This window comes from Macrotis lagotis, chromosome 2, assembly GCF_037893015.1.
Source record: "Macrotis lagotis isolate mMagLag1 chromosome 2, bilby.v1.9.chrom.fasta, whole genome shotgun sequence".
Lineage (NCBI taxonomy): Eukaryota > Metazoa > Chordata > Mammalia > Peramelemorphia > Peramelidae > Macrotis > Macrotis lagotis.
Window position 1 is genome coordinate 221,505,970 of NC_133659.1, and position 27,101 is coordinate 221,533,070.

The following is a 27,101-nucleotide window of genomic DNA, read 5'->3' on the forward strand; positions in this document are numbered from 1 at the left end:
CGGGCTCCCCCCGCCTCCGGGTCGGGCTCCCCCCGCCTCCGGGCCGGGCTCCCCCCGCCTCCGGGCCGGGCTCCCCCCGCCTCCGGCCGAGGCTCCCCCCGCCTCCGGCCGAGGCTCCCCCCGCCTCCGGCCCGGGCTCCCCCCGCCTCCGGGTCTCCCTTTCCTCTGGGTTCCCCTCCCCCACCTCGGGCTGCCCCACCTGGGCCGCGGGGCGGGGCTCCGGAGGGGCGGGGCTTGACGCCCCGCCCCTCCCCGCCCCCGCGCTTTACGGCCCGCTCTAACTCCCGCGAAAAAGCCTTGTCGTAAAGAGGCGCGTCCCTCGCCCCTCCCGCCCTCCCTCCTCCCCGCCGCCCCGCTCCGCCTGCGCGGCCCGCGGCTCCTCCTCCTCCTCCTCCTCCTCCTCCTCCTCCTCCTCAGGTAATGGCCCCGCTGCAGCCGGAGCCGGGCGGCCGGGGGGAGGGGCGGGGGCGCGCGGCCGGGGGGGGGGCGGGGGCGCGCGGCCGGGGGGGGGCCCGGGAGCCCGCCCCGCCCCGCCCCGCCCCGCCCCGCGCCCCCGGCCCGCTGCCGCCCCGCGCCCCGCAGCGCTCCTGCCCGCTCCTCGGCCCCCAAACTTCCCGGCCCAGACCTGCCTCCACGCCCCCTCCCCTCCCTCCCCACCCCGGCGCAGCCCCGGCCCAGCCCCGGCCCCTCACCCCCAGCCCCACTCGCCTCCACGCCCCCCACTTCACCCCCTCTCCACTCCTTCCCGAACCCCTCGCTCCCTAATCCTCCCACCCCTGCCCCTGCTCCTGTTTCTCTCCTCTTGTGCCCTTCCATTCCCCGAACCTCTCCCCTAATCCTCCCAGACCCCCCTTGTCCCCCTCCTCATTCTCCAGTCTGATTCCCTCCTTCTCTAATCTCCCTTTTCATGCCCCATCCCCCTTCCCTTATCTCCCCACTCTGTACCCTCGCCCCTTCCTCTGCCCCATCTAATCCCCTTCCTTATCTTTCAACCCATCCCTCTCTCGTGATCCCCTAATTCTTCTTCACCCCATTCCTTTCCCCCCATTCTTTTATCTCTTTCCTCCTGTCCCCCTTTCATCCCTATCTTTCTCCTTCATCCCTTAATCCCCCTTTCTTATTCTCTCATTTTCTAATTCCCCTTCCTCATCGCTCCCCATCCCTTCCCCTCACTCCTTCATCCCCGTTCTTCTCAACCTCTTTATCCATCCCTTCCCATTTCCCAATCCCCCCCAATCATTACCTCATCCTTACCCTTCATTTTTCCCTTTCCCTTCTTTGCGCCTCATACTGGCATCTATCTTTATTCATCTCCCTTTTACCTTTCCCTCTCCTCCTTTCACCCTTTTGCTCTTTCCCCCAAGCTCTCCAGCCCCAGCTCCCTCCTGGATAAGAAAAACTGGCTTTCTGAGCCGGGCAGTGCCTGAACAAAGCCCAACCCCAGAGCACTCGCCCCAGCAGCCACAACAGAGATAGGAGACAGCCTCCCCCGCCTCATGTCCCATGCTTGTGCTTTCCCTCCCTTCACTAGGTTAGTACCAGGCAGCTGTATGGCAGGAGGATGGCAGAGGACAACCAAAGGGTGGACTATCTGGCTGGGTTTTGCTGCCCAGTTGGTGGTCTGGCTGCAGGCAAACCCAGAGTACTGTGCCATGAATCAGAAATCTACCTCTCCAATGGGAGCGAATTCGTTTATATCTACAACCAAGAGGGAAAGCTGCTAAATGTAAGTATTCCAGGTGCTCTGATGTACCTCCAGGGTTGATATGTTCTTCTTAGGATCTTAGATTTAGATTAGAGGCCATTGAATCTAACTCACTGATTTTACAGATGAGGAAACTAAGGCCTAGAGAGGGTCATACAGCTAATCAGTGCCAGAAGCACCCAGTTTTTTTGGCTCATATCTAGTGTTCTTTTCCATGGTACCCTGCTGTCTTTCAGTGGTCTTGAGAAATATGAGTAGAGTTTCCATATTTATAAAATAGCATAAAGATGAATATCTTTCTTGGTAATTACTGGATTCATATCCTTCTAGTGAATCACAGAACTAGCTCCCCTTTTGTCCCTAGTGAACCTCTCTGTACTCATGACCTCCAGCCATGCATTGAATGCATGTTCTGTGTTCTTAGTCAAGCATATGTTTAATCTTAAACATTTTTGCTCTTAATTCTTTCAAAAAAAATTTTAAGTAGGTTGTTTGTTTTATGGAAGAGAAAATTTTAGTCTTGTATCAAAATACCATGTTAGAAAAATGACTTAACCTAATCTCTTGCCCAAGTGGATAGCAACAGGGAGTGATATTGAACTTCGGGGTTATAGTAAGATAGATTTTTCTATGAGACTGATATGAAAAGACCAATCTAGAATTTTAAATCAGGTTATTTGTACATTGTCTAATGGGCTCATTGTCTTCACATCTAGGCTGTATATAGATTTCCTGATCAAGTCTGGCATCTGGAGCTCCTTGCCTTACGTAGGGAGCTCTATGTCCTCTGCGCTCGAAATGGCATTTACTGTTTGTCATTGGACTCTCAAAACAGGTGAGGTACAAGTATATCCTGGGAGTTGTAATGGTTCTGATGTGGCCAAAGAATTTACTTGGAAAAGTAGCAACTGCCTTTCTGATTCACACTTTTTATCATATATGAAATGGCATCACTCACTCAGCTGAGATGTTATTTGACTGCACTTTCCAACATGATTAAAGGTAGTCGACTACCAGTGAACTCCATACTAGATCTACTCTGACTTCCTTAACTCCATCCTTTTGCAAATATTCTGCCTCTCCTCAAACTATGGCTCAAAATAAAGAGCTACAATGGTCAATTAGGAAAACTTATTCTTTACTCTTGGGCACTGATCCAAATCTAAAGTGTTCTGTCTGACTAATTGAACCTATTTATGTAGATCTTTTCCCATTTCCACTTTCTGGGCCACCTGTGACAAGGGCAGCTCTCTTGGTTTTCCAAGACACCTTTGCTGTACCCAAGTTTAGGAAGTGTCATTCAGATCAGTAGAGTCTAGAGAAGGCAAACTACTTTGTGGCTGACATCAGATTTCTGTAACTGTGGCCTTGATGGTTCCTTTACTAATCTGGTTTTGGTTTGATAACTGTGAGATGTGTCTCCAGTAAAAAGGGATAGGCAATCCAAAACAGTTGCTCATAACTCCTTGTATTTTTGTATTAAGGTAAGTCTTATCTGTGAAAACTGAGGACCTGACATGGCAAGGTAGACCATTGACTTTTTTTTCATTGACTCTTTAATACCTGAATCATTGCTTGAGAAGACAGGTGTGATAACCAATCTGCCATCTATAGGATAAATTATTCTCTAAGGAAACAAATTGGACAATGGAGATACTTTCTTGTTGCCATAGCTAATCAATATGCTTGGGATTTTTATGACTGTTAGTCCAACATTTTCTTTGCTGGTACATGTTTTTGCATACTTGATTATCATCAGAGAAAATGGAGCAAGAGCCTCTTTCTTTTGAATAAATAGGTAAGCTGTCATTGACATCAAAGGTTAGTTGTGGATTCAGTTTCTGGAATATTTGCCCACCTATATGTAATGTTTCCAATCATGAGGCCCATAGTTCCTGTGATTTCAGGGAGAAGTGGGAAGATAGTCTGAAAAAGCTGCCCAAGGGGCTACTTCATGGTTGCACTTCCACAAAGAGTTACAATGTTGTCATTCCACCTGAAAATCACATTCAGAAAGGTTGACTATATATAGAGTCATATATATATATATATATATAAAATTGATAAGGTTCTTGTAAGCACCATCCTTTCTTCTTTAATTTGTTAAGAGAGTATGCAGGCTGCACACTCTGGGCCTTTGTCTTGACTGAAAGCTTTTCCCTGTTTGCTTGAAGGTTGGTGAACCAGACTGATGGCGAGGGCAAAGAAGGTGATTTCCCTTCAAGCGTGTTTCCCGTGGACTCAGACTCCTGTGTCTTTCCTGATGCTACTCTGTGTGCTTTCACGGTGCTGAATGACATCATCATCACCCTGGCTCAGGGCCCATCCAAATGGAGGATGAGACTGTTTGAGCAGCCCCAAGGGTCAGATGAGGACCCCAAGCCAGGGAGACAGTTCAGTGAGGTGGAGTTCTCTACCTGTATTTTGCCATCAGGGAGCAATGGGAAACCTCTGGCCTCTCGCTTCCTCCCAGTCCTGTGCTGTGCATCCCCTCCAGGCATCAGTGTTCCTCACACACCTTGGTGTAGTTCTGGAGGTTTTGTGCTGGAGGAGACCCTCTTTGATTTGCTCTTTGGAGTAGATGCTGCCCTTCTGCAGTCTCCCATGATCCTTTGTGGTTTTCCAGATGGTCAGCTGTGCTGTGTGCCTTTGAAGGCCCTATTATCTCCTGAGGTGACTCTTGTTGGCCCAGAAACCCCTGTCAAGATTCTGCATCACTTAGAAGAGCCTGTGGTTTTCATTGGAGCTTTAAGAACAGAGCCAAGGATCCTAGAAGACATGGATGAGAAACCACTAAATGAAGACACAAGCTGTGACTGTATGGTAGCTGTTGGTCACTATGGCAAAATGATGGCCATTAAGTCCAGTCGGGAAGAAGGAGGAAACTTGGTGCCAGACCTTAGAGAATACTACATTAGGGGACCTATCCTCTGTGCTGCTTGTGGTGTGGGAAGCCGCATGTATTACAGCACCCATTCTGAGCTTTCTGTTGTTGACCTGGCTTGTAACAGCAGCCCCTCAGACCCAGAGAAGATAGATAATGTCCATGGGGTCCTTCCTTCAGTTCTGTCTCCAGCCAGTTTAAGTATCTGTAGCGTTGTGACCCTTTCTGTGTCTTCTAGGGCACCTAAAGGTACCAACAACTATTTAAAGATAAACCAAAGATCTTGGTGCCTAATGCACAGTTTTACTATCTCGGTGAAGTTGTTTGTAAATGACCTTCTCATTATGTTCCATCCCTTCTGTAGTTTCAGTTTTGCCACCTCTTTCACACCCTTGTTGTTAAATCAGTTTTCTTATCTCAGGCAGCACTGACAGGATAAAAGAAAGGGTTGATTGTATTAAGTATGGAAGTTGAATAGCATTAAGCATCCCTGCAAAATTTATTGGGAGAAGGAATTTGCTTGATTTTGTCTTTTGTCTTTTTGATAGATTATTCTCTTAGATCCTATTGGAGTCGTGTCATGTGCAAAAAAAATTGAGGATAAATTCAGATTGACCTCCGAGATTTTTAGTTTTCTTTTGAAGGTTGAAGAAGCAACTGGTTGTCATCAAATGATCTGCCAGTAAACCACTCTGAAGTAGACTATGGAAATGAGGGGCTCCACTTTTGTGGATATGTTTTCCACTAGTCAAAGCCAGAGAAGGTTTGAACTGTGCTTTCCTAATGTGAGGGGGGGAGGGAAGGAATGTAGTAATCATTTCCATTGCCACATTTTTCATTAAGGTACCTTGTGAGTGTGCTAATAAATTCTACCCTGGAAAGCATTTTATATGAAGAATACTCCTTTAAAGGTAAAAGCCAAAATTGTTTCCACTACAGGGAGAGGAAAATGAATGACCAGAGAAAAGAATACCAAACAAGTGGAGATATATATATTTGTAACCTATTAGTATACCTTTTTAACAATGAAAAATAAGGCTACTTAAGATGTTGACAGCAAAACAGCCTCACTATATAATATGCTATTTGCTTGAGGAAATGTGCAAAATGTTATTTATGAACTGAAAGCTTAAATATACAAAGGGATACTCTTTGGAAAACTCTGAAAAATCATCTATTTGAAAATGTCTTCCTGTAGACTTCTTGAGGAAGTCTCCATCAAAAGTTGCCTATTCCCTTTGACCTTCTTAGGTGGCTAGCTTCCTTGACCTTTCTGTGTCTATATTCAGTCCATCAAATGAAATTTGGGGCTTGAAAATGGAACAAGGGCTAGAGGACCAGCAATTTCTTCAAAAGAAACAAGATCTTGTTTGCCCCAAAGCATCCCTGACAGACAGTAAAAGAGATTGGAAAGGAAACAGAGCTATAGTAAAGAGACAGAGCAGCTTTCAGAAAGTCACCTGCCCTTGACTACAAAGGCTGATGAAAGGCTCTCAGCAGGACTCCCTGCTGTGTCTTCTGTTTCTCTTTGGAAATGCTGCAACATTGTTCTCTATAGCCTGTCTTACATTGCATAGCACTGTCACTATGTTGTGTTGTTTGTATTTATTGTTTTCCTTGTGACTTTTCTTACCTTTTTTTTCTGTTCATTGTAGTCAGATTAACATCCTTTATTTCCATTTCTCTATCAAAGTGACCTTACTTTTCTTGGGATGTACAGAAATTTCTCTGAATTTCATTTCAGAAAAAGTTGTCTGTATAACAGAAATATATACTTAGTATTCTGCCTGGGGGTGGGAAATTTTTCTTCCTGGTCTCTGGGTAAAATATCCTTTGTTCCAGAAGGATGACTTTCCTTCCTTGAAAGCTTATTGGTCTTTTGCTAGCATGTATCCTGATGGTCAAGAGAGAATGCTGAATGTCTGAAATGTTACCTCCTGTCTGCTTATCAGGTCCTAACCATGTGCATGTCATATGTCAGGTGAAGCAGAGCTATTGGCCCTGTCTGCCAAAGGCCGACTAATGACCTGCAGCCTGGATCTGGGTTCTGAGGATTCTCAACCAGTAAGGATGACCACAGGAAAAGTGGGTCAAAAAATTAAGGAATTACTCTCTGGAATTGGCAATGTCTCTGAGAGGTAAATATGCTGTCTTCTTAGGTACTGGTGTAAATATGAATGTTAGTGTATTAAAATATCCTATCACTCATTTTCATCATTTAGGTCTAATTTAATGCATATTGGTTTTGCCTCTGGCTTAGTGTTTGGAACACTGAGCATTGCCATTGGCTGGACAAAACGCTGCATAAATTTGAAGTTTGAGCAGTTGAGGAGCCAGGTTATCTCAGGAAGACAAAGGAATCCTCTCTTTCATAAATAACAGCTACACATCCTTCTTCTGGTAGAAGAGAAGAGGATACCCTTAAGCCCAGTTAGTCCTTCCTATCAGTTCTATCATTTGGCTTGGAGGTGACATGTTAAGGAATATGTGCTTTAGAGTTAAGATGAATTCACAGCTATAAGTGTTCGCATATTTCTCTGATTTTAGTAGGGTATTATAAAGTCCATCTGAATCACAGATGCAATTGTTTTGAATTATTTCTGTAGCTTCCCACTGCTTTCTTTTAAAATTTTTTTCTTTTTTTATAATGAACTTAAACAACCACAAATATGAACATTTCTGTCTACAGAAAAAAAAAACCAGAAAGTGATTTATATTATATATGAAACAACTTCTGTTATGTACGATTTGGTTTTTTCCTTCTACTACATACATCTTGCTGGTTTTTTGGTATATTCATATTTAACATAGTAATTCCAATACTGCCCTGCTTGTCTGTTTCTGTTTCTGAACTTTCTTCCCACTACTTTCAGTGTTGCTACTTGAATAGCTTCAAAAAGTAAATTGGGCCAATTGGGAACATTTTGGTGAACATCAGGGTGGAGGATGAAACATAATTTCAGTCCCATTGAAGGTGTTAATTAACATCAGAGTTGCTAGTTAACTGGCCATATATGGGGGTGGTGGTGGGGGTGTGTGTAAAATTTGAACTCAGCAGATCTGGCAGTAGGTGCTGAATAGTTAGAGTAAAAACACCAGGCTCTTTGGTTCTTGTTTTCATTTATGTTTAGTATGGGGACTTGCACTATCCCTGGCTTAGAAGATGGGACATCTTGTGTGGGAGTTTAGAGCTTTTTTTGGTAAATTGATTAGAAAGACTTTGTGTAACAAACTAAGTATTCTTCTTTCTACAGAGTGTCTTTCCTGAAGAAGGCAGTTGATCAGCGGAACCGTGCCCTGACGTGCCTCAATGAAGCCATGAATGTGAGCTGTGCCCTTCTGTCCAATCGGGAAGGACCAAAGCCCATTAATTGTACCACTACCACTGCCTGGAGCCGCTTTCAACTCCGGGATGTGCTGACAGCCACTTGTTTGCTTGAGAATAGTAGTGACTATAGTCTAGACCAGGGGTGGACCTTTTGCATTCAGGTGTTTACTAGTTCCTGTGCCTTAGAAGTGGACTCTGTTGGCTCTGCCATCACTTACACCATTCCAGTTGATCAGCTCACTCCTGGAAGTAAAAGGGAAGTGACATTACCACTTGGCTCCAATGAAAATGGCAAACTAGACCTACCTGTGACCATATCCTGTGCACTATTTTACAGCCTAAAAGAGATTCTGGGCAGTGCTCTAACTTCTTCAGATTCTCTAGATGCCCCTTTTTTTGATGACTGCCCCCCTGACATCCTACCTGACCGGGATGGTATCTTTCTGCCCCTGGGTGAATACACTGTGGACATGCTGCAGTGCCTTCGTTTCCCTAGCCTTGCAGTGGCTGAAGTGCAAGTTCCAGGCCTTCCCAGCCCTACCATTGATCCTGTGAAAACTTTTTTAGAAGCCTCCAGGGGGCAAATAGAGCCTGAACATATGAAAAACATTGAGCCAATGGGACCAGACTTCCTTAGAGCCAAGTACCTTCCACCATCAGTGGCCTCAGTCAAAGTGTCATCTGAGTTGCTCAAAAATTCCCTGAAGGAATATTGTTCAGGTGGGTAATAATGGCTGGTAGGTAGTTCTCTCCCTGACCCTGAAAGGACTTCAGAGCTTAGGAACATTAGATCCATTCAATCTGTCATCTTTCCTTCCCACCTCATCATTTTTTATTGCAGCAGTTGCTATTTCCTCCTCTGATGTGATTAGGGATGCTGCAGATTATTATATCTAAGCCCCTTTCTCCTTTAGATGTATGTCTTACAGATAAAACTTCATGCCTTCTCTTCCCCATCCTGAAAACACCCAATCTTAAAACTCTTTTCAAAGAATATTGGGCTACTTAAGTACTGTCTTCCCTTTTGAAGGAATTAAGCTTTTTGAACTTTTAACATTTTTCCAATAGGACAGTAGCAAAGGGAAATTATCCTTGGTAGATATTGGCCACTAAAGGAATGGGGAGAGAGGGAGAGGGAGAGGGGGAGAGAGAGAGAGAGAGAGAGAGGTGTGTGTATGTGTGTGTGTGTATCCTTCCTTGAAATAATAGATATTCTTGTTCTGCCTTTCCAGAAGTCCCTCTGTGTTGTGCTACTCTCCAGTGGCTATTGGCTGAGAATTCCATAATGGACATAGTGAAGACACAGGTGCTGACAGAAGTCCAGGGAATGGCCCCAGATGGAAACGACATCCACCTCCTAGTCCGAGAGGCAAGGAATGGGTTAGCTCACTGTTTCTGCAGGGAAACCTCTACCAGACCCTCATCCTTAACCCTGTTCCATTCTATTTTTTCCCCAAAATCTCTTAATCAGGTTGTAGAAACTCTATCACATGTAGGACCCAGAGTCAGCAGCTCATGTCTTGACTTACGTGTGAGGCATGGTGCTAAGTCTTGTGGATACAAAGATAGTGTGAGAACCACAATCACATGCTACTTTAGTTCATGGACCACTTTGATATGAATTCTCTACCTCAAATACATCCACTTGCCAACATGGAAAAACCCTCTTTGGCAGAAATGGTGTTTGTCATGAAAAACCAGTGACATACTATCTGGTTTTTTAAATTATAAGTTAACTTATAAGTTAATGCCAGATAGGCCTCTTTTTATTAGAAGAGGCAAAATCCTTAGAACCTCCTAGAAGGCTCTTATCAACTATCCTTTGAGGAGACATCCTTTGTTTTTTCACTTACTTTCTGATGCCATTCTGATTCCCAAAGCTGGAAATATGATGTCAAGTTCCACAGCTTTCTCTTGGGAACTTCTAGCAAACATCATGAGAAATAAAAGGCTGACAGTGCTTTTGTACAGTTGGTCTTACTTTCCTCATTCTTTCCCAACTTGGAGTGCTGTTTACAGAAAGACAAAAGAGCAAAAACTATTTGTGTTCTTTCCTTATCCCCTTTACTTTTCTTCTTGGGAAAGGCAAATTATATGAATTCAGTTCACTTGGCCTGAACTCTGATGTAGAGGACTTCTAGGAGACTGTAGTAGTTTTGAAATGCTGATAAAAGATTTACCTATGGAGCAGCTAGGTGGTACAGTGGATAGGCCCTGGAGTCAGGAGGACCTGAGTTCAAATTTGACCTCAGACACTTAATAATTGCCTAGCTGTGACCTTGGGCAAGTCACTCTTAACTCACTACCTTAAATACATTTTTAAAAAATTTTACCTGTTATCAAGGAGACCTCAGAGGCCAACCTCAACTAATTCAGTCTCTTGGAAATCTTCTGAAATCCTCAGATAATTTCAGATCAAAGCAAACTCTTGAGACCAGACCAAAAGCAGCTTCTAGGTACTGTTGTGGTATTAGGAATTTACAGAAACAAATGGTGATAATAGTTCAAACAGAGCCATTAGTCACTTTGATGTCCAGCACTTTGCATTTCCCATAAGATCCAGTAGAAGGAGCTAATAACCCCAGAAGGAGCAAAATTCTAATTAAAATTCCTGTCTTGGAGGGTGGCCTGTCCTGTATGCTAATTACAAAGGTTAAGTTAGACTTCTCTGGCTTTCTGATTTTTCCCCTTCTTCAAGGTACAAAAGGAAAGTCATAGCTACTTCTACTTGCATTCTTTTTTTTTTACAAGATACTCCACAGTTTTACAAGCACCCCAGTTTTAAAGGAAGGCATGCTATTTCATTTTAGTTTTTTTTAACAAGGCAATGGGGTTAAGTGACTTGTCCAAAGTCACACACTTAGGTAATTATTATGTGTCTGAGGCCAAATTTGAACTCGGGTCCTTCTGACTCCAGGGCTGGTGCTCTATCCACTGCGACACCTAGCTGCCCCCTCTACTTGCATTCTTGACAAGGTTGAAACTTCCTGGAGAGAAGACCAGCTAATCAGAAGATACAACCTGCCTTCAGTCTTTCATGCTGAAAACTCTTAATATGTGATTATTGACAACTTTAGTTCAATCAAGGACTCTATTGGTGTAGCTTTGGGCCTGCTGTTGAGTTTTGGGATACAGTTCTATCTCATTGACATGCTTTTGGTGGCAGGGGGCTGACAAGGTTGGAGATTTGTGGTTTCCATAAAGGCATGATTAAGCTAGTTACCCCATATTCTTTTGTTGGAGATAGATCTGGCTTGAGGCCCTGGAGAGAGAGTTTAGCAGGTCTTGATTTTAAGGGCACAAGTGTTCAACGTTATCAAATTCATTCTATATTGTTGGGTCCCACTGGAAACATCTGTTTAGAAAATAACTAGCTTGATTTTTGACAGATAGCAGTTCTGTCAGGCTTAGAACTAATGTTGATAGTACAGTTGCTTATGCCACAATGATTATCTTTTATGTTCAAGCACTTGCTACCTTCTAGCAAATAAATACCATGGTGACGTTAAGCTAGGTGATGTGGGAACCCCTGCCATGTACATGGCTTTTGGTTCATGCCAAAAAGATTTCAGCAGAGATAAACTCAGTGAAAGAGGAGTTACTACATCAGAGATTTTAAAGAAGGGGTGAGTGGAGTCCCTACTTCCCCTTTAATGAAATTCAGCTATACGCAAAGTTTGCAGTAAGGATCTCTTTTTTTTTTTCTTTTTTGGTTGCAGGTGGCCGTGACTGAGCTGTGCCCTGCAGGGCCCATCCAGGCTGTGGAAATCCAGATGGAGAGCCCCTCTCTGGCTAACATGTGCAGGGTGCATCATGCAGTGATCAGACGCATCCAGGTATTTAAAAACTCATCAGTGAGGCAGTGAGACCCATTAATCTATGAGGCATTCTGCTGAGAGCCCCACCAGCATAGCCCCAAACAGAAAGGCGCAGGAGTGGTTTTAAATAGCTTTATGGGGTCCCTATGTGTTCAGTTTAGTTGCTTGTAGCAAGAGCTACAAGATATCATGCCAGAATGTTGCAGGAAAATCTATCTCAGTCTTGTCTGTTCTGCTTCTAAATGCATCTGAAACAGTGCTAAGTTTCTCTGCAGCCAAAAGGAGTCTGGTATTGTGTGCTCTTGTTTACCATGGAAACAGCCATCTCTCACAGCAAGCAGCTGGGCCTCTTTCCTTTCAAATGCCATTCTTTCCCAGTGTTTGTCCTTGAGCTACCTCTGTAGGGTCATATGGGTGTTGGGAACAGTATCTAAATTCCTTATGGCTTTCAGATAAAAGCATTAAATGTATTAGTCATACCAAATATGCATGAAGGTTCTTAAGCTCACCTACCATAGAGTTTAAGTTCCCATATTTTTGCTGCTTCCCCATCTTAGCCCTGCTAGTTCCCACTCCAAACATGCAGTGAGCTCCTGATCTTTAGTATTTAATATACCATTGAGTACATTAAGGTATTGACCCAGAAAATTTCAAGTGGAACAGGAAGGAGAAGTCCAATGGTTTGCATATATTTAAGTTAAAATTAGTTGGTGATTCTGAACTGGATATTAGAATTCCTAATACTTTATGGGAAGCTTCCTCAACTTACTGTTTCCATAAAATCTCTTTAGATCATGCATATTAGAGTAAGAATAATACAATACAATACAAGGGAAAAAACATTGGCCCCGAAGTCAGATGACCTGGATTTAAATTTTGCTTCTTACACAGCTGCCTTTGTGACCTTTGGCAAGCCATTTAACCTCCCAGGGCCTTACCCTCTCAAAGTCTAGCCCATCATACATGTTCTGGATTGGGGAACGGGTGCTACAGCAATGTGAACGCTGTGAAGGCCTGTCAGGAACCCTTGAAATTCTTTTCATTTAGGAACTGGTATATACTGTGGATTGGATTAGCACCCTGACTAGTCTAATACTGCTCCTATGAATTTAAGAAATAAACATAGGATGTCTGGTCTGGCACTACTTAAGATTCATCAGGATGATCCGTTTGGCATAAAAGGCAGCAGAAGCAGTTGCATTCCTTCATGTTCTGGTATCACAAGAAAGCAAAATACACAAAGCAAAAATTCTTTGATGCAGCTGATACTGATTCTGAAAGCAAGCAAATATTCAATGTGCCTGAAATGGACTAAAGACATAAATACTTTTATTATACAGCAGTACTCATAGCATAGCAAAATTGGAAACAGATCTCAATAGTTGTAGGCAAGGATTTTAACCTTCATTTTTTTTTTAGAAAGATTTTATTTATTTTGAGTTTTACAATTTTCCCCTCATTCTTGCTTCCCTCTCCCCACCCCCCACAGAAGGCATTCTGTTAGTCTTTACATTGTTTCCATGGTATACATTGATCCCAGTTGAATGTGATGAGAGAGAAAGCATATCCTTAAGGAAGAAAAATAAAATATGAGATAGCAAAATTATATAATAAGATAATATTAACCTTTATTTTTAATGATACCTTCAGTTCCATGTCACCAAACAATATATTGCTGACCAGTGCAAAGGTAGGTTATCACAAAAAAAAAAGGCTTTGTCATTTAAGCCTTCATTAGACAAAATAAGAGATGAAATTGAGAGGCTACTAAAATCTGAAGAGGGAAAGTTGATGACATTAAAGACATTGAAAACTTGTACTTTATACAGGCTAGAAATTATATCTAAAACAAATGATAAAGCATCCTACCTGCCTCTTGACTGAGAAGTGATGGTCCTAGGGTTGTAGAATGAACCCTAGATATAGTCATTGTGAGAATTTGTTTTGCTTGAGTATGCATATTTTTTACAAGAGTTTTGTGGGGGGGGTTTCAAAGTGGAATATAAGAGGTTAAAAGGAAAAAGTAGTTAAGGTATTGTCAGAAGTCTTCTTAATGTATGGGGATGGTCACTGTTCCTTCCATGCTCAAAAACCTTCAGTGATTTCCCCGAGGCCATTATTGATGTTCTTCAAAGGGATTCTGTATCATCAGTACAAAGGTTCTGAGAAGGAGCGGCTAGGTGGCGCAGTGGATAGAACACCGGCCCTGGAGTCAGGAGTACCTGAGTTCAAAGCCGGCCTCAAACCCTTAAAAATTACCTAGCTGTGTGGCCTTGGGCAAGCCACTTAATGCCATTTGCCTTGCAAAATTCAAAAAAAAAAAGGTTCTGAGAAAACACCAATTTGTTCATAAAATATATACTATATGAAATAAGAAAAATGTATGCAAAAATAGAACAATAAAGATCAAACATTTTAATTTTATTAATGGTACAAAACTTTTCCCTCTTAAAAGTTATTGATATTTCTTCAAACTTTGTTATTTAATATGCTTCATTTAATTTTTATTTATTTTTTAAAATTATTATTTAAAGCAATGAGGTCTGAGTGACTTGCTCAAGGTCACATAGATCTAGGCAATTATTAAGTGTCTGAGGTCAAATTTGAACTCGGGTTCTCCTGACTCCAGGGCTGGTGCTCTATCTGTTGTGCCAACTAGCTGCCCTAATATGCTTCCTTAAAAAAAAAAAAATCTTGGTTTTGCACTTTGTGCTATTGCAATTCCAGTTCAATTCTAAGTTCAATTTATTTTGATGTTCAATCTTACAGGCTTATTACAGCTGGTAAAGATCTCACAAAGACATGTAGATTCAATTGGAAAAAATGCATCATATCCTTACTAAATCATGATTCATATTTTTCAATCCCTTCCACCAATTAAGCAAAGGTTTTTGTACTGTCTTGGGTAGTAAATTCCCATCTTTGCTGCAGCCATTCAATTATTCTTGTGAACTAATTGGAAAGGGTTGCCTTTTTACAGTTTTAACAAAGGGGTTTATAATCCACTAAAATTCTTTGGAATATTTTTAGACAGGTTAGAAACTTTTGTTTCTAAGTTACTTAAGGGTATGTTTGTGAGAGTACTTAAGGGTGACATGCATAGTTTTCAACAGAAAAACTTATTTTTTAAAATGCCTTGACAATAATCATAATGCCTTCATATTTTCATCAGCTAATATTTCTGGGTGCAGTGTTAACCATAATGGATAAAAAATTATTTCAAATGATCTTGACAATTTCAGATTTTTTGACCTACCTCATGTTAGATTAGATTAGATTATCACTATTTATGCCTATAACGTAGCTGAAGAAGTACTTGTGAAGGGTGGAAACATCATCCCTATTTTCTTGTTTGGTTATACAGCATTATTAGTATTATTTTTAATGCATGGTTTCTTTGCAGGAATCTTTTTAAGCCATTTTACCATTTTAAGGTCAAGTTTAATTTTTAGTTTAAATTTTAGTTTAATTAAAACTAAATAACATAATCTATAAATCCATTTAAGAAGGTAGGCACAGACTGTAATACTTGGAAATTTGCTGAAAGTGAACAAATGAATGAGAGTGGCATTGTCAGCCCCTCCATGCTGTGTGGAACATCTAGTTCTCAGGATACCTCATGTTCCATATCACACTTCAACATTTCACATATGGACCAAGTAATGAGGGCAGTAGCATCAGTTATATATTAAATAATAGTGAAGCCCAATTTCTTTTTTATTTTTACATAAAAATAAATATAAAAAGAAGTTCTAAGATTTTCTTCCTGTACTTTCACCCCAGTGGATCTTCTTGTATATCCCTTGTGGGGCATTTTGGAGACAACTGACCTATAGGATAAAATACAAAGCCCTTTTCTGCTGTATGAAAATGTGTGTTCTTTGAGGTAAGGGATTATCTTTGTTTTTGTATTTATTTTTCTCAGTGCTTAGCACAGGGCTTGGCATATAGTTAATACTTAATAAAAATGCTTTTTCATTCATTCGGTCATTCAAGGCCCTCCCAAGTCTGGCTTCAACCTACCATTGGAGCTTTATTTTGCACTTCTGTTTTTCATCTGCTCTATTTGAGAAAAATATGACTACTAACTTTTGAGTGCTTACTTCTTCAAGCCTAGTGGTTGTCTTATGCCTGGAAAATACTACCTCCACATCTGCCTGTTGACATTCCTCCCTTCCTTCAGGGTCTAGCTCAGGTGCCACCTCCTTTGTGGTCCTTCTCACAACCACCACCTCAAAATCAATTAAGCAATCAATAAGCATTTGTTAAGTACTTATTATATGCCAACCATTGTGCTAGGCCTTGGGAATTGAAACACAAAAACAAAATAATTCCTATTCACAAAGAATTTATGTTTTAATGGGGAAGACATTACAAAAGTGAGTGTTTCTGTGTGATAAATATAAAGAGAATCAACTTTCACATTCATTGTCAAATATAAAATCCTTTCTTTGGCATTCAAAGCCCTTTATAACTTTTATTCTCCCTCTTCACAACCCCCCTCCCCCCAACCTTTCTAGTCTTGCACCTTATACCCCATCCATACCCCCATCTATTCTGATTCAATGACATTGGCTTTCTGGATGCTCCTTTTCATTTCCTGACCTAGATTTTTTCCTGCCTAATGCCCATTCTGGAATTCTTTCCCTCCTCATTTCTACCTCCTGGCTTCCCAGACTTCCTTCAGGTCCTAACTAAAACTCCATACTCAACATAAAGCCTTTTATGATTCCCCTTTAGTTTGTTTGTACACAGTTGTTTGCATGTTGTGTCTCCTTGTGAGCTCCTTGAGTGAAGGGACCATCTTTGGCAATTCTTTATATTCCCAGTGCTTAACACAATGCCTGGCACATAGGACATGCTGATTGGCTATTTAAATACAGTCAAATACCAAAGCAGGTAGTTTCAGTAGAAGAACACTAGTACTTGGTAGGATCAAGAAAGGATATATGTGTAGAAGATATTATCTGGTGGAGGTGAGAAGAGATCTTACCTTTCCCAATCCTTTCATGCTTCTCTGGCCTTTTATATGCTCTTAGCACATTCTAATCTGCAGAACAGTTATGTTTTACATCTTAATAATCTATTTCCAAGGCTGAACACACTGCTTTGCCTTTAGTAAACACTTAATACATGCTTGTTGAAATTGAAGTGAACACCATATGTATGTGGATTTGCTTGAAGGTGTTTCTTTCTGACTCTCTTCCTCTCTTTCCATTCTTTTTTTTTTTAAGTTTTTGCAAGGCAATGGGGCCCATGGTCACACAGCTAGGTAATCATTAAGTGTCTGAGGCCAGATTTGAACTCAGGTCCTCCTGACTCCAGGGTCAGTGCTCTATGCACTGCACCACCTAGCTTCCCTTCTTACTCTCCTTATATACACATTCACACTCAAATATAGAAAATAAAGAATAGGGAAATGGAAGATGGTTCTCAAAGTGTCTAAATTGATTTGGGTAGCTGTGCTTCATAGATCTTCTGCTCATCCAGCTGTAGACCTAGCTGATGAGTCCTGATGAGTCTCCCTAGATCTCTTTGGATTCACATCATAGGAGAGCAGATTGGAGTTTTGTAGTAAGACTTTCAGAAAGCATGAAGACTGGGAAGTTTTTTTGTTTGCTTTTTACAATGCAACCATAAATTAGACTAATTGGAGTGAATAAATGGGATACTTCATTGGAGGCCCTCTGCATGAGACAACTTCAGGAGATTGAAGGCAGGAACAGGTCTCACCAGTGTCCTTACTTTGAAGGCCATGAGATTAGAGTTGCTCAGTTGGGGAAAGTCAGGGCATCTAAAACTTAATTAAGTCTAATGATAAGAATAGGAGGAGAAAAAAAGAATGAATGGAAAAGATGAGTTAGAGATGTAGCCTGAATTTCTTGGAGGAGATGGGAAGATTAGTGGATAAGAAAGGACAAATTGAAATTTGTTTCAGTCAGTAACCATCACCCTCTAGGTTTCCATGTAAGGACATCAGCAAGAGCCCTAACCATACTAGGAATAGAGAAAATAGTTCATGTGGATGAACAGGAAAGTAGAAAGAGCAGTGAAGAGTGAGTTGGAGAGAGGCCTGAGAGAGGCATAAAACAGCAGGCACTACAGAGACCTGGGAAGATTACAGAATGGAATTAATAGAGTGTAAAAAGTAGGGAGGGAGGCAGTAAAGATGAAGATCTAAAAGAAGATTGCGGAAGATAAAAGGAAAAATGTCAAGCTCACATCTAGGGAGAGGCAGTGAAAAGATGAGTTTGAACAGGTTCATTTTTACATTCTAAGAAGGGGATGGGTAACAGATGCCAGAAATGAATCTGTGGTCCCTCCAGGAAGAAATACACCATCCCCAAGGATTTTAGGTATATGTCAGGACTGGTGTTGGAGAAATAATCATGGCTGCTGACCGTCCGTGCACCAGGCTGAGGCTAGCACAAGTTCAGAACAGAAAAGGAAACAAGCCACAGTGCCTAAGCAAGCAGCTCTTTTAGAATACAAGGAGTAAAGTTCTTTAGAAGTCTTCTTCCATATGTTACCCTAGAAGGAGGTAATGGAACTTGTCTAATGACTTTTAATCCTTTTTGTTTTTCATTTCCTCTTCTACTTTGCTCTGTAACTCCTGTGTAGGTAATGGTCATGGACCAGGCTGCTCAGGGTTCTAACCCACCTGATCTCCGTGTACAGTATCTTCGTCAGATCCATGCCAATCATGAGGTGAGTGATGCCTGCATCCTTCCTTCTAGAAAACCTGCTGTTGTGCTAGACTCTTAACTAGCTTGGGAGGGAAGGAGTAATTTAGGATCTGTATCACATTCTTGTCTATGTAACTAATAAATTTCTCTATGTTACCCTTATAACAGGAATGCTAGTGAGTGATCTTACATACATAATCATTATATAAACACATAACTGAAAGAGAAAAAGGGTTTGTAGTTATCCCTTTATAGATGTTGCCTAGTATTATTCCAAGAACTGCTCAATGCTAATGCTTATTCCAGTGAAACAGTCTTCTCCACTCTTGGAGTTAAGGTCTGCTTGATGTCTGACATCTTTGTGAATCAGGCACAAACTTTCAAGCCAGGTGGGAGCTATTTATTCTAAACAGTTTAAGGTATGACCGGAATTGGAAGGAGCAGGTTGACTGATTGCATATGGGCATAATATCAGTGACAACAGGTAACAAGAGAAGTTCAAAAGGTGATATGGTCCCAGAAGTATATGGTCCTAGAAGTATAACTTCAGGAACAATAGTGAAGAAAGTTAAAGATACTGAAAAAGGTGTTTTGGGGGGAAAAGACCAAAGAAAGAGGTAATTAAGAAGTAATGGTGAACCAATGGAAACAATCCAGAGTTATTTATAAAGTCTTTACTTTGTTTCTGTTTTCTGTATCAAGGAGAATAAATCATTGAACTGGAGGGAACAATGAAAATGGCTAATTAAGTTGACAAACTAAAAACTAAATAGGAATACATTATTAATTAGGGACATAGTAAAAATTACCTGATTGCAACCCCAATCAAGTTTAAGTAACTAAATTCAAATAAACTATATAGTTCTGTGGACCACACTGATAAATTGTAAAATGTCCAGAAGAGGATAATCAGATTGATGGAGGGATCTGAGATCATGCTATTTTAGGATCAAGTAAAAGAAAATGGGGAGGAGTATTCTGGATGAGAAGATTTAAGGTGAAAATGATTCAGATATTTGAAAGACTTTCACAGGAAAGAGGTATTTAACTTTTTTCTGCCTAGCCTCAAAGGGCAGAGAACTGGAAAAATGAGTAGAAATTACATAAAGACAATTTAAGCTTGATATAAGAAAAAACTTCCTAATAGTTATCCAAAAGTAGAATAAACTACTTGGGGGGGGTAGTAGGTTAGCCCTTCTGAAAAATCTTTAGGCAAAGACTGGAAGATAATTTATCTGATATGGGAGATTCTTCTTCCTGAATGTCTTGGACTAGATGGCCTTTAGAGGTCCTTTCCTACTATGAGATTTTATGAGCATGGGTTTCAATTCTAGTCTGGGACAGTTAGTTTCACTGAGAAATTGTTCCATGGCCATGTACTGCTACCCCTGCCTCCAGCTAGCCTTTTTTCCAGGTGGTAATAAGAATGATCAGGTGAGTGTGTAAAGATATCACCAATACTTGGAAAACAACTTGCAAGTGCTTGCCCTTCTGATAGGGGTAGGAGTATCAGGCTTTCTCTTATCTGGTATTTTTGCTTCTGTGCTCCTTCTCTTCTTATACTTCTTGGCTCAAAAGACAAACCAAGCTCTTGTTCCTGCTGTGTACTTATTCTGCCTCTGTTACATTGGGAGAATGTTATGTTCCCAAAACTTTCCTTTGGGAAATCAATGTTCCCTCTTCTTCAGGATATACTTGAGGCTTATCTCTGTCATGAAGCTTTTCCAGACTGCCCCTGCCTGCCTTTCAGCCTTCTAATCACTCACCATTCCTAACAAAAACAACTGGTGTTTTTACAAAGGATTTTATAACCTACAAAGAGCTTTTCTTACTTGTTCAACCCTTTGTCCTGCTGTTATGAATTGTAATATTTATTTTAATTGCATCTGTGTAATGATGCTTGGCCCACTATTCCTGTTTAACTTAAAGTTTTAGTTCGTAGACCATTTCTAAAAAGATAATTGTCCTACTATATTCTACCCTGATTATTCAATCAATAAATATTTATTAAAGGGCTATTATGTGCCAGGCACAGTGCAAAGACATTGGGGATTCAAAAGACAACATGCAGACAACTATATACAGACAAGCTATGTGGAAGATAAAATAGTAGAGGGAAGGCATTAGTATTAAGGAGGACCAGGAAAACCTCACAGAAGATAGTATTTTATCTCAGCTTTGAAAGAAGTCAGGGTAGTAGTCAGGAGAAAGATGAAGAGGGACAGCCAGTGAATATACTGATGCTCTGGAGATGGAGTATCTTATTTAAGGAATAGCAAGGAAGTCAGTGTCACTAAATTGAGGATTATTCAGTAGGGAAGTAGGATAAGAAAATTGGAAAGGTGGGGGGGTGGCTAGGTGGCGCAGTGGCTAGAGCACTGGCCCTGGAGTCAGGAGTACCTGAGTTCAAATCTGGCCTCAGATACTTAATAATGACCTAGATGTGTGGCCTTGGGCAAGCTACTTAACTCCACTGCCTTGCAAAACCCTAAAAATAAAAAAAAAAGGAAAGGTAGGAGGGGACTGGGTGAAAGGCTATGAATGTTAAACAGAAGATTTTTCTATTTGATCTTGGAGTTGGTTAAATAATGAGGGTGACATGATTAGATCTTCATTTAGAAGATGAATTTATGGGGCAGCTAGGTGGCCCAGTGCATGGAGCATTGGCCCTGGGGTCAGGAAGACCTGAGTTCAAATCCAGTCTCAGACACTTAATAATTTCCTAGCTGTGTGACCTTGGGCAAGTCACTTAATTCCATTACCTTGCAAAAAAAAGATGATAAATTTACAACTGAGTATAAGATGGAATGGAGTAGGGAGAAATTTGAGCCTAGAAGCTCAACCAGCAAGCTGTTACAGTAGTCTAAGTTAGAGATGATGAGGGCTTGTAGAGGGTGATGCCAATGTTAAAAGAGAGAAGGGGGCATATATTAGAGAAGTTATAAGGTAAAATTGACAGGACTTCACACCAAACTGGAAATGAAAGGCGAGAAGTTAAGGTATTTGAGCTTGGATAGCTTGGAGGATGCTGATACCCTCAACAGTAAAAGGGAAGTTAGGAAGTAGAGAGGATTTGGGGAGAATGATAACAAGTTCAGTTTCAATGTGATATATCTAATAGACAGTTAAAAATGTGACTGGAGGTTAGAAGAGAGGTTAGGATTGGATAAATAGATCTGAGAATCTTCAGCATAGAAATGATCCTTGAATCCTTGGGAGTTGAAAAGATAGACTAGTGAAATAGTGTAGAGGGAGATAAGAGATCTCAAAACAGAACCCTGGGGCATATCCAAGGTCAGTAGACAGGATCTGGATGAAGATCTTTCTAAGGTCCTGAGAAGGAATAGTCATACAGGAAGAGAACCAGGATACAACTATATCAAAGAAACTTAGAAGAGGATATGGGGGAAGAGGGTGATTGACATTATAAGAAGGCTTATAGTGAGGTCAGGAAGGATGAGGATTAAAAAAGACCATTAAATATGGCTATTATGAGATTATTAATTTTTGGAGAGAGCAGTTTTAGATTAAATACAAGATTCTAAAAGGTTAAGAAGAGAGGAAAGGAATTGGAGCTACTGAGTATAAAGAACCTTCTCAAGGAATTTTGTCACAAAAAGGAGGAGATATGTGATAATAGATATTAGAGATGAATGGATCAAGGGAGGGTTTTTTAAGGATGGGAAAGACATGGCCATATTTGTAGGCAGTGGGGAAGAAGCCAGTGAGATTAAAAATAAGTGAGAATGGGTATGATAGAAAGGGCTGTCTTTTGGAGAAGACAAGATGGAATGGTGTCATTTGTGCATGTGGAAAGGGATTTTCCTTGATAAGGAAAAGGGCTACTTCATGTGAGATGGGAGTGAAGGAGGAGATAGTAGCAGAAAGCATTTGAATGATAAGAGGTGAGGAGGAAGAAGGGCCTCATTTTTTTTTTCCTGGGAAATAAGTAAGGTTCTCGGATGAGAGGGAGGAAGAGGGGGAGTGGTGTTCATGTCTAGGCACCACATTTAGGAATGACATTGAGATGAGTAAGCATGTGATATGGCAAACAAAAACACTATCTTGGGCTGAATTCAGAGACATAGCTTCCAAGAATGAGGATGTGGTAGTCCCACTGTACTTTGCCTCAGCCTGGAGTATTTTTCAGTTCTGGAAGCCACAATTCAAGGAGGAATTCAAGGAGGACATTGGTAAACTGGAGATTGTCCAGAAGATGGCAAATAGGATGGTGAATTTCCTTGAGTCTATGTCATATGAAGATCATTAGAAGAAACTAGAGATATTTTACCTGAAGAAGACAAGACTCTGGGAGTGAAGGTGGGAGTAGTGCATGTGATGGATTAGATAAAAAAATTTTTTTAAGTTTGGAAGAGGGATTAGATTTATTCCAAAGTAATGGATGGAAGTTGCAAAGAGGCAATTAGACTTGATGTCAGGAAAAAAAAAACTTTCTGTGATAAAGAATGAAAATGAAAAATGCTATCTATGTCCAGAAAAAGAACTGATTAAAGACTGAATGCAGATGGAAGAATTTTTTTAATTTTATTGTTTGTGGTGGTGGGAGTTTGAAAAGTAATCTGGCACACAGAATAGGGAGGTATTAGACTTGTCCTCCTTAACCTCAAAGGACAGAACAAGTAGATGGGATAGAAGTTGCAAAGGGATCAATTTAGGCTTGAACAAAGGAAAAACTTTTTTTTTAAGGCTTTTTTCGAGGCAAATGGGGTTAAGTGGCTTGCCCAAGGCCACACAGCTAGGTAATTATTAAGTGTCTGAGACCGGATTTGAACCCAGGTACTCCTGACTCCAGGGCTGGTGCTCTATCTACTGCGCCACCTAGCCGCCCCCATGAAAAACTTCTTACCAGAGCTCTCTGAAAATGAGATGAATGATCATGAAGGGATGGTAGATTTTCAAGCAAAAAGTAGCATGTTGTAGTGGGAAGTGGGAAGCAGTAATTTGGGAAGCAGAGGACTTGAGCCTACATACTAGTTTATTTACCTGCATGACTTTGAGCGAATTCTGAGGGGAATTGGTGATCTTGCAGCTCTTAACTCTTAGGATTCAGTAAAATTACATGATTTGTAATCATTCTGATTCCCTTCCTTTCCTTTGAGATGAGAGAACTCCATGGTAACATTTGCAAAAGGCAGCCATCCCTTTTTTCCCTCAGGAACCAACATTACTTTTAAAATTACTGATATTTGGGGTGGCTAGGTGGCGTAGTGGATAAAGCACCAGCCCTGGAGTCAGGAATACCTGGGTTCAAATCCGGTCTCAGACACTTAATAATTACCTAGCTGTGGGGCCTTGGGCAAGCCACTTAACCCTATTTGCCTTGCAAAAAAAAAAAAAACACCCCTAAAAAAAATTACTGATATCTTTTGTTTTCACCTTCATTTCAATTTCCAAATATATTCCCTTCCTCTACCCCCAAGCGATTAAAGTAGTAAAGAAAGAGGGAGAAAATGCAGTTCAGTAAAACTAAACAGTAAAGGGGTGGCTAGGTGGCACAGTGGATAGAGCACTGACCCTGGAGTCAGGAGTACCTAAGTTCAAATCTGGCCTCACACACTGAATAATTACCTAGCTGTGTGGCCTTGGGCAAGCCACTTAACCCCACTGCCTTGCAAAAAAAAAAAAAATCTACAATCCTAAAAAAAAAAAGAAAAAACTAACCAGTAGAATCTGGCAGCCCTAATCCCAAAGGAAGAAAGGAAAGTATATTTTCTTATTCTTTTTCCCTAGAGCCAAACTTGGTCATTATAATTACCTCATAAGGTCCATATGTACAAAACAACTCATTACCTTTACCCTCAGACATGTCCTTCTTTCCAAACTTCCCAAACCTATTACTGTTAAGGATATTACAATTTTCTTGGTCACCCAGGCTTGCAAATGTAGTATCATCCTTAACTCCTTACTTGCACTCATCCCACAAATCCAGTCTGCTGTCAGATTTTGTCATTTCTACTTTGATAACATTTGTCATATATAACCCTTCTCTTCATCCATACATCTTTCATCCACACTATTACCATAGTCTCATTAGTCTTCTTACCTCAAGTCTCTCTTCTCTCTCTCTCTCTCTCTCTCTCTCTCTAACTCTACCTCCCAATAAATTCTAGTTGTTCTTTCTAACTACCAGAATCTTTGTAAAGGTACTTAAAACCCTGCCCTTCCTTTTTTAATCTACTTTTCAATCTGCCTTTTCTCTTTTATGCATCCTACAATCAAGATCCACTGACCTGCTGGCTGCCTCTCAGACACAACACTTCCATCTGCCAATGCCCTCTAAGCCTTCACACTTTCTTTCATTCCTCTTCACAGTTTCCACTTTCTTCAGCAGGCGTACTATCTATCCCCTCCTAGTTGGGGCCTTCCTTCTGAGATTATATTCTGTATATATCTTATATATCATAGTTATTTACATATTGCTTCCCCTAATAGAATGTAGAGCCCCTTGAGGACAGGGATAGTGTTTTTAACCTTTTTTTAACATGTCCAACACTTAGCATAGTACTTAGCACATAGTAAATGTTTAATAAATGCTTTTTGACTGACTGAGCATAGTATAAATTACTCTTCTTTTTTAAATTTAATTTTAATTTTCCTATTGATAAAAATCTACCTTTTTTCCCCCCTCCCACTTCTCTTTGGAAAAAATAAATAATAACTGACATTCATACAGCCATTTAAGGTTTGCAAAGCACTTTACACATATCTGATTTTATCTTCACATCAGCCCTGAGAGATAGGTTTCTACAGACAGGGAAACTGGACCCAGAGAATTTTAAGTGAGTTGTCCTGTGAGTCACACAGCTGGTAAGTTTCTGAGGTTGGATTTGAATTCAGATAATGAGTTCTGTTTCTGTTTCAGTCTTTTGCTCTATCCATTGTGCTCACCAGCTGCCTCAGTGGTAGCTAACTGATAGCATTGATGTAGTGCTTTTAAGGTTTACGAAGAATTACTTAGGTTAAATCATTTGAGTTTGAAAAAGAAAGAAAAGCAAAACCTCTTAACAAATATGCAAAGTGAAACAAAACAAATTCTTTTACTGACCAGAAAAATATTTATCTGAGTCTTCCCCTCTGAGGCCTGTCCTCTCAGGAGGTGAGCATCATATTTAATCATGATTCTTCTGAAATTTGGCTTGTTACTGTGGAGTAATACATGTCTTTCCACTTTCCCATTTACTACCCATGTAGACACTACTCAAGGAGGTACAGTTGCTGAGAGATCGTTTGTGTGTTGAGGATGATGCCAGCGCCAGCGCTGCTGCAGAGAAACTGCTACAGGTCTACAAGCAGCTGCGCAATCCAAGCCTCATCCTTCTGTGACCATGGCACTGGTAGGATGCCTTACACCAGAGGTTCCCCTCTTAGGGAAAAGAGCTCTGCCCTGATTCTGGGTTCCTCTAGAGAAGGACAAATGAAGTCACCTTATCTTTCTGAGGTGGTTTCATTTGTCAGCTGTTCTTTAAGGACTGATGTGTTGGCAGCATCCTACTGCCATTTAGTCCATTAGTACCATATATACTGTATTTTTATTTTCCCTAGGTATAATCCAGTGAAAATAAGGGTCTCTAGTTCAGATTGCTGCCTAATAGTATATATATATAATGGAGATGAAACTTGCTCTCAGGATGCTTGTGTACCTCACTTGGCATACCTTGAAAAGTAATGTATAAATTAAATCATTTTGAATGTACTAGGAAAGCTGGTTATTTAAAAACAAGTAGATTGTGCATGTGTGCCTGCCTGTGCACATGCACTTGGATGCACACTTGATAAAGGGTGTCTCACTTTAGGAAATATGTTTATATTTAAATATTAACTTCAAATGAGCTATGATTTCATCCTTCCAATGACTTAAAACCCAACCTCTCTATGCCTTAGCATATGGCCAAAAAAATTGCCTCCTGGTAGCAGCCTTCTGGTGATAAGCCTTTGCAAATTAAATGAGCTAGTCTTCTATCAGCAGGCTAGCAGTCCATCACTGGGCTGTACTTAAAGCCTTTCAGCTTGGTGTAGGATCTTACTGAGATTGCACTCTACCAGAATAGCCCTTCTTGGCATAACCTAGGGAACCTAGGCTCAATTCCATGGGAACTGAAGGAGGGAGACATTGAAGGAGGACTTCAATATAAGTTTGTGTATGTGTGTTTATTTTTTTTTCCTTTCTTCTTACAGCTTCTTCTGTTAAGCAGCTCTGACATTTCACCTCTTGACTACTAGAAAATCTTCCAAATGATCCCTAATGGTGGGATTGAAGATACCCTCTCCTTTGAGAAGCCACGCAGTGTGCAGTAATAGAGGCTGTGGAAATCTTCTGACACCCCCCCCCCCCCCAGGATGGGGACATCTAAGCCTGATGTGGCCCTTTCATGCCAGAGAAAGGTTTCAAGGGGTGGATCTGTTTTTAACTTTTTTGCTATTACACAGCACCAGAGAGTCAGCTAGCCTCTCCTGAACAGGAACATCTAACCCTGCCTAGAGCAGAACTCATCCCCATTCCGACTCATACCTCCCATTCCCTGCCCATTTGCTTCCCCTTTGGGTAATTGAGGCTGAAGAGTGGTGAGTGTTTTTGTCATTCTTAGAATAAGTGCCCCATGCATGAATGGTTCTTGAGCCTTGTACCCCTGGCATGATGAGAATAGGTGATGTATATTTT

General features: G+C 41.0%; 1 protein-coding gene across 3 annotated transcripts; it reads left to right on the plus strand.

The window, feature by feature from the left end:
* Positions 1-351: 351 nt before the first annotated feature.
* On the plus strand, positions 352-27,101 carry FAAP100 (FA core complex associated protein 100). Of its 3 annotated transcripts, XM_074224926.1 has the most exons (11): positions 352-417; positions 1,532-1,726; positions 2,422-2,540; positions 3,880-4,838; positions 6,571-6,727; positions 7,844-8,637; positions 9,150-9,286; positions 11,637-11,753; positions 18,357-18,443; positions 25,634-25,776; positions 26,618-27,101. In XM_074224926.1, exons 2-10 carry the CDS (start codon positions 1,562-1,564, stop codon positions 25,763-25,765), a joined length of 2,667 nt encoding a protein of 888 aa, XP_074081027.1. In that variant the 5' UTR covers positions 352-417; positions 1,532-1,561; the 3' UTR covers positions 25,766-25,776; positions 26,618-27,101. The 3 variants fall into 3 exon arrangements, with proteins under 3 accessions (XP_074081027.1, XP_074081028.1, XP_074081029.1); XM_074224927.1 differs by lacking the exons at positions 352-417; positions 25,634-25,776; positions 26,618-27,101 and adding an exon at positions 15,519-15,621 and having other exon boundaries at positions 651-1,726; XM_074224928.1 differs by lacking the exons at positions 352-417; positions 18,357-18,443; positions 25,634-25,776; positions 26,618-27,101 and having other exon boundaries at positions 651-1,726; positions 9,150-9,297; positions 11,637-11,729.